Source organism: Otolemur garnettii, unplaced genomic scaffold, assembly GCF_000181295.1.
Source record: "Otolemur garnettii isolate 467f Iridium unplaced genomic scaffold, OtoGar3 scaffold00007, whole genome shotgun sequence".
In the NCBI taxonomy this organism is placed as follows: Eukaryota; Metazoa; Chordata; class Mammalia; order Primates; family Galagidae; genus Otolemur; species Otolemur garnettii.
The window spans coordinates 4,150,993-4,158,855 of record NW_003852402.1 but is presented as its reverse complement, the minus strand read 5'-3'; the positions used below and the strand labels follow the sequence as shown (position 1 = coordinate 4,158,855).

Below are 7,863 nucleotides of genomic sequence, written 5' to 3'. Positions count from 1 at the left end.
TCTCCTGCCTCAGCCTCCCAAGTAGCTGGGACCACAGGCGCCCGCCACAACGCCCGGCTGTTTTTTGGTTGCAGCCATCATTGTTGTTTGGCGGGTCTCGGCTGGGGATTCGAACCCGCCACCTTAGGTGTACGTGGCTGGTGCCTTAGCCGGTTGAGCTATAGGCGCCGAGCCGGAACGTGTATTTCTGTCAACTATAGAGTACAGAAAAAAGTACTGTGAAGAGATTTCATATTTCCATTGCCTTGTTAAAAGATAAAACATCTTAAATGTTTATCATCTTTAAGAGGATTTTAAATATATATATATGTGTATATATATATATTTTAATAGAGACAGAGTCTTATTTTGTCACTCTTGGTAGAGTGCTGTGACTTGGTAGAGTGCTGTGACGTCACAGCTCACAGCAACCTCCAGTTCTTGGGCTTAGGCAATTCTTTTGCCTCAGCCTCCCCAGTAGCTGGGACTACAGGTGCTCACCACAACGCCTGGCTATTTTTTATTGTTGCAGTTTGGCCTGGACTGGTTTGAACCCTCGGTATGTGGGGCCACTGCCTTACTCACTGAGCCTCTGAGCCACCGGCACTACCCCGAGGATTTTAAATATTAAAATTATTTTGCTTATAGCAAGAAGGGAAGTGTGATACTTGAATAGGATAAGTTAGTTAAGGATGTTTTAATTCTATAAACAGTACTTAGGATTCCAAATGGACTTGGTTTAGTGTTATTTAAAACAAGGGCTGGTGTTCCCTAAGAGTCTTCTCCAATAATCCTTTATTAGGTTTGTAACACTGGGAGCCTGATACTGTAAAGTTCTCATTCAAGCACTTTCTGTTGGCATCAGAACTGTTTTTTTTAAATCTCATTTCATGCTAGAGTGAACTTCTAAAATTTTTCATGAAAGTTGCATCTTGATTTAGAAAAGCAGGCTTTTAACTTCTATTTTCTAAAACTTAGGTGCAAAAAAATGGCCAAAAGAATTGCTGAGAAGGAATTGACAGATAGGAACTGGGATCAAGAAGATGAAGCTGAAGAGGTAAGAAGTAGTTTCCTTAAGAATAATTTCCTAGATCGATGCCTGTAGCACAGAGGTCATGCTGTTAGCCACATACACCCAGGCTAGCAGGTTTGAACTCAGCCCAGGCCAGCGGAACTATGACAACTGTAACAAAAAATAGCTGGGCGTTGTGGCGGGCGCTTGTAGTCCCAGCTACTCTGGAGGCTGAGGCGAGAGAATCTCTTAAGCCCAACAGTTTGAGGTTGCTGTGAGCTGTGATGCCACGGCACTCTACCAAGGGCAATGTAGTCAGACTCTGTCTTTAAAAAAAAAAAAAAAGAATAATTTGCTGCTGTTTCTGTATTTATATATTTATATTCATTTTGAACTTCCTCATGAAGATTTGTGATAGAATTAAAGGATATTTTAAGAACATCCTGAATGGGAGATACCATTATGATTCCTTATAACCTGTTAGTGTAGAAATTTATTAATTATTTTGGGGTGTCTTTTTCCAGTAGCACCTGTTCCTTAAATATTTTCCTTTGTAGAAGCATCTTCTTCCTGAATTTCATATACTTGCAGCATTGTAAGTCCTTGATTTTGAGTAAATTGTTTCAGTTGTGGCTAAAAGATGAATTATGTGATCTAGTCATGAACTTAGCACAGTGACTGTGCTCAGACTTGGAAAGTGCCCTGTTACTCTTAATCTGCTGTACTCCGTACTTGAATACTTTTTGGAGGCCTGCTTTATTTCCTATTTTTGTAATTGCACTGAGATCCCTAACAATCACATTAATAGAAATAGAATTTAGATTGGCCTAGTTTCCTTGCCAGCCAAATGAAATTGGTCTTCCCTGAAGAAATGTTATTTTTCCCTTATAAAGAACAAAATACAAGTGCATTTCTAGTACCTTACTAGCAGTTTGATATTCCCAGACCACTTAGCTAAGGAAATCTTTAACCAAGTTAGCCTTACAAGTTAATAGCATAGGGCTAAATAAATATTCTTAGGCTGGTGATTCCCGTCCTTCTGAATCTTGTCTAGGACTAGTATTTTTTCTTTACATGTACATGTACCCTAATATGTTTAGAGAAATCAGAATCACAAGTATGTTATGTTTTTACAGGGCCTTTAACTGACTTGATACTTTTTAACTATCTTTGATGTTGGATTTTCTTTGGATCCTAAGCACAGTTAAATTGTGTGCTATAGTAAGATATGGACCATCATAACAATTTGCTTTGGCATTAAAATATCCAGGAGTGACAGTACTCCCATTTGAACATATTCTAATGAAATGAATGAGCAAAGATTACATTAATTGATTACATTTAGCTTAGGGCAAGTGCAGCTCAAAGGTCCTTGCTATGGATGATCCTGTTAAGTTTAACGTGATCTGAAATAACTGTAGATGAGAATTTTTGTGCAGGGAGATATTTTAATCTCGCCCTGCAGGGTGTAAATGAAGGGTTAAAGTAAAGCGAAAGATCTTTTTTCCAGAAGATTCCTGATTGTGGACATAACTCTGTTAGTGGATTGTGGACAAGTTACGGTTTTTCAGCAGCAGTGTCACTTAGAGCTTTAGGTGCCTCAGGATCTTTTTTGTGCAATGGGCAAATTGGGCAGGACTCTTCTTAAAAAGAATGTGTTATAAATAGAAAATTTAATTTTGAAAACCTTAGTAGTAAAATGTAAGTTTGGGTGTCTCGGTTCAAAACAGGCTGCACTGTCAGCTCTTCAGGATCTTTATTTAAGGTACCTTTTAGATTTTAGATAATAGTTTTTGCTTCTTAAGGAAAACTGGAATTTTATTCTATGCTTTATTAATATCTTAAAATATATACAGAAATATTCAAAGAATTGGTCATGAATATTTTTGCCCAAAATTGTGATAGTCTTAGTCTTTTCAAAGTTTTTTCCTCATGTATTCCTCTCTGGATTGGGATCTGAAACCTAGGTGGAGATTCTAGAAGATTCATGATTTGCCCAACTGGAATTGGGATACACAAGATAGATAATAGACATAAATTTTTTCTTTAACATACCAATATAAACAATATTTGAAAACCAGCAGATACAGATAAATTTGTTGTAGCTTTTTTGTTCAGCATTTTATCTCCTTTGGGGCCTCATCTTACTGCTGTTTAATTTGTATACTTCTGCAGGTAGGAACATTCTCAGTGGCCAGTGAGGAAGTCTTGAAGAATAGAGCCATAAAGAAAGCAAAGCGGAGAAATGTTGGATTTGAAGTGAGTACTTTCTCACAGTTTTCAGTGTTAAATACTGATTTCATTTCTAAGTGCATTTTTCACATGGAGTCTGGGAGCAAGCATATCAACAGATGCTATAGAGTGGCTTCTTGGTGTAGGTCATAGGACATATGGAAAAAAAATACAAAGTCTGTACCTTAGTAAAGGGAGCTTATCCAACTGAGGAAATTAGATAAATAGAACCACACTTTGGGAGGCTGAGGTAGGTAGATTGCCTGAGCTCAGGTGTTTGAGACCAGCCTGAACCAGAGACAGACCCTGCCTCTAAAAATAGCCAGGCATTGTGGCAGGCACCTGTAGTCCCAGCTACTTGGGAGGCTGAGGCAAGAGAATCACTTAATCCCAAGAGTTTGAGTTTGTTGTGAGCTATGACGCCTCAGCACCTATGCTGAGTGGTTAGGGCGCCAGCCGCATACACTGGGGCTGGCAGGTTTGAACCTGGGTCAGGCCTACTAAACAACAGTGACAACAACAACAAAAAAATAGCCAGGCATTGTGGTGGGCACCAGTAGTCCCAGCTACTTGGGAGGCTGAGGCAAGAGAATTGCTTAAGCCCAAGAGTTGGAGGTTGCTGTGAGCTATAATGCCACAGCACTCTACCGGGGGGACAAAGCAAGACTCTGTTTCAAAAAAGATAAACAGATTCAAGCTGAGTGACAATATGAAGAAGAGAAACAAATCTAGTAGTACAAAAGGTAGCAGAAGTGGTATGAGATGGAAACGGTAAGTCTGCACAGAATCTCCCCTGCTCCCTGGGACCCGCCCTGGGAGGGAGAGCCCTTTCACCACACTAGAGGCGTTTCGTGTGTCAGTGTCCTTTCTAGTATGGCTGTGTAATATATTAAGATGTCTCATTCCTGTGCTCAGGAAGATAAAAGATGAGTTGTAACTCTTGAGTTGAAATCATGTGGTCAGTATTTAGCGATGATTCGACATTCAGGAGTTCTTCCCAGAGCTCTTCCTCACTCCTTAGGTACCTTCTAGACCATTAAAGTGCTGTCTTTGTGGCCTAAACATCTGTTGTCAGACAGGAGAGGCCACTGTGAATATACTTGGTGACAGCTTTGGGATAAATCACTCAGCTACATATTTTGCAGTGTTAATTTTTTTAAAGGAAGAGCAAACTTCATTCTCACACAGGTTGCTAGTACTTGATCTGAAAATTCATAGTGTTCCAAAATCTGAAGCTCTTTGAGTGCTGACATGGCACTCAAAGGAAATAACTTACTGGAGCATTATATTTATATTTCCCTAAGAAATTATAATTCAAAGCAGAGATACACAATCACACAGCATATCAATTCTCTAGTGGTTCCACGTAGTCACCTGAACATACAGAAGGCACCAACAAAATGCATACACATTTCAAGAAAGGAGAAAACTGTATTAAAATTGTTAATACTTGAATCACATTTGACTTCTGCAATTATAAGAGATACAAGATACCAGATGTATACATTATTTGGCACCTTCGATGTAGGATATAATGGCTAACGTAACAAATACACATTTCTTCTCTTTTCCCTTGCATGTGTTAGAGAAATCTTATTTCCTGGAGCTATAGAGCTCTTTCGTGCAGAACTGCAGGGTAACTCAGGTTGCACTGCCGAGGAAGATCTTAGAACCAAGCCTGAAGATTAGGATTTCTGTTTTTTAATTAATTTTTTCTTAAATATTTTCATTTATTTTTAATTGACAAAAGTTATCTATTTTTGGTGTTTTTAAATCTGTATACGTTGTGGCTAAATTGAGCTAATTAACATATGCATTGCCTCATGTACTTTTTTTGTGGTGAGAACACTTAAAAATCTCTCAGCAATTTTCAGGTATACAAAACATTGCAATTAACTATAGCCATCATGCGGCACAATGGATCTCTTAATCTTCACTCATTTTATTCTCATTTTCTGGTCTAATTTTATCAGTGCCTTAAGACTAGTTGGTGGACGTGGAGGAGTTAAGCTGAGTCACATTTGCTGCCGTCTTGCCTGTGCAGATAAATGGGGTAGGGGACAGATGCCCCGTGGAGCCCAGATGGCTATCTTCTCATTCAACTTTCACTCTCATTTTTCTGAATGCCGTTTTGTTTTTGTTGTAACTAGTCGTTCTTTTATTATGATTCTAATCTAGAGCCAGTTTATTATCAGCAGTTTCTAAAATACCTGGAAATACTGTGAGGCTTTTAAATCTAGTGCAAAATAAAAGTCCCTCAGGAGCCACTTGGAGCTTTACAGCTTGTCCGTGGATGATTGTTGCAAATGGTAGCCGTTAGTCTGGAGTGCTTTGTAAAAAGTCACATTTAGGGCACAAGAATCTAAGCTGTGGGAGTGGTCAGTACACCTCATGTGGTTGAAAGATGTAATAATGTTTAGGTTAACTGGCTCATGTAGAAAATGAAGAGGTTTCCATTTAAGTGTTTTATGTATGTGTTGAGATTGTAGTTATAATTCATTTATGTGAAAACTTGAGATTTAGGAATTGTCTTGGATGTTTGGTATAAGAAGCAGATCACCCCCTGTGGTTTAACCAAAAAGTTTTATAAAAATTGCCATGAGTTTAGCAAAGCACTGTAAAATAAGAAACCTTTCTCCAAAAGTTCCCAGGGCAGAGATCAGCTTTAAAATTCCTTATGAAAATAAGGAATTGTAAACATTCCCAGAGCATCTTAGGTTGGAAATGTGAGCGAGCTAGCACAAAGGGATGGGGGCCTGCCAGAAAAACCTTGCGAAGACAGTTAATAACGGTGAGGTAGAAGGTTGCCCCGGATCGCTCAATTGACAGGACGTGGCGTTTTGAGACTTCATCATTATCTTATGTTTCTGTAGACTGAAAGCTACATAAGTTGTTTGAAAATTAGGTGATGACTAAAGTATTTTTATTTAATGTAACTTAATGTTTCAACAACTTCTTAGGTAAGTGGCCTTGATGGGGGTAGGGGGGGCTTAGTTATATTGAGAATGTTTTTGGCGATTCTGAAGCTCAGTGGTAGGTACATACATTTATTGCATTAGTCTGTATTATCTCTTTTTTTCTTCTTTTTTTTTGAGACAAGAATCTTTGTCGTCCTTGGTAGAGTGCTATGGTGTCATAGCTCACAGCAACCTCAAACCCTTGGGCTCAAGCTTTTCTGTTGCCTGCCTTAGCCTCCCTGGTAGCTGTGACTTTAGGCACCCACCACAATGCCCAGCTATTTTTAGAGATGGGGTCTTGCTCTGGCTCGGGCTGGTCTCAAACTGCTGAGCTCAAGCAACGCACCCACCTTGGCCTCCCAGAGTGCTAGGATTACAGGTATGAGCCACTGCGCCCAGCCTTGTATTATCTTTATGTTCAAATACACTTAGTACATTTTTAAAAATATATTTTGCCATAACTTACGATTATCCTTCTTGGCTCTTTCAGGAAGGCAGTTTGGTGTTGTAAAGCTGTTCTCATGAACACTGTCTCACTTTCTATTTCTGCTTGTGCCATAGTTTTCCTTGTAATGCTAATTGTGTTCAGAGTCTAGGTTCTGGGACATTTAGCCAAGGTGATGCCACTTGCTTATTTAGTGATAGAAAGTATACTTACCTAATATGAAATCTTTCTTCATATTTCAGTCTGATAGTGGAGGAGCCTTTAAAGGTTTTAAAGGTTTGGTTGTACCTTCTGGAGGAGGAGGGTTTTCTGGATTTGGTGGTGGTGCTGGAGGGAAGCCTCTGGAAGGACTGTCAAATGGAAACAGCATGGCTAGCACCCCTCCCATCCCCAGTGCAAAGGCAGTAACAGAGACCAAGGCAGCCTTGGGTAAGTAAGTTCTCTCCTTCAGTCACATCTGTGTAAGTATAACCTATGAAAAACCATTGCAAAGATGTTTTCCTTGAACTTACCCTGAGTCCTGGGACTTTGTGAACTGGAACAGGGCATTAATGGAAAGGATGGAACTTGAGAGACATGGCTGTTTACAGGGTAAGTGAGTAGAGCACAGGCTTTGGAGCCAAAATAGACCTAGATTTGTGTTCTCAGCTCTGCCAGTCACCAATTGTGTGACCTTATGAAGTTCCTTAATCTCCAAGCCTCAGAATCTTCAACTATGAAAAAGAATAACCCTCAGGATTGACCTAGAAGTCAGAGGAGAAAAGGAAGCAAGCACTGTGTAGCCCTGCGAAGGCATCCCTTCCTGTGTGCTCCTTCACTGCACATGTACCAAGGGCTTTCTGTGTTCCTCACATGGAAGTGTCTGCTGCTAACTCACATGACACTGTCCCTGGTCACGGGCCTTTCCCAGCTAGGTTTGTTGTGGCACAGGCTCTATTGATTGCCTGATCATGTAGCCAAAAGCTCTTGGAATTAGCAACAGGGAATGGGATCATGGGTTAAAGTCTTGGAAATGATCCTGACTGGTTGGATTGTATTTAGCTCATTCTGAAAGTGTGTATTATTGGATTTTAATTTGGCAGGATGTTGAATGTGGCTTAAGTATTCTCTGTTAAGGTTTTTTTTTTGAGACGGAGCCTCAAGCTATCCCCCTGGGTAGAGTGCCATGGCATCACAGCTCATAGCAACCTCCAACTTGTGGGCTCAAGCGAGTCTCCTGCCTCAGCCTCCCAAGTAGC

The 7,863-nt window shown here is 40.0% G+C and overlaps 1 protein-coding gene across 2 annotated transcripts in view; it reads left to right on the top strand.

The window, feature by feature from the left end:
* The window catches only part of NUP50 (nucleoporin 50), a 20,096-nt gene that overhangs the window by 4,475 nt on the left and 7,758 nt on the right, over positions 1 to 7,863 (top strand). For both annotated transcript variants that reach the window (XM_003783117.3, XM_012814098.1), the window contains exons 2-4: positions 958 to 1,036; positions 3,167 to 3,250; positions 6,868 to 7,054. In XM_003783117.3, the coding sequence (XP_003783165.1) occupies positions 968 to 1,036; positions 3,167 to 3,250; positions 6,868 to 7,054 (340 nt within the window). In that variant the 5' untranslated portion in view covers positions 958 to 967. The remainder of the gene's footprint in view (positions 1 to 957; positions 1,037 to 3,166; positions 3,251 to 6,867; positions 7,055 to 7,863) is intronic.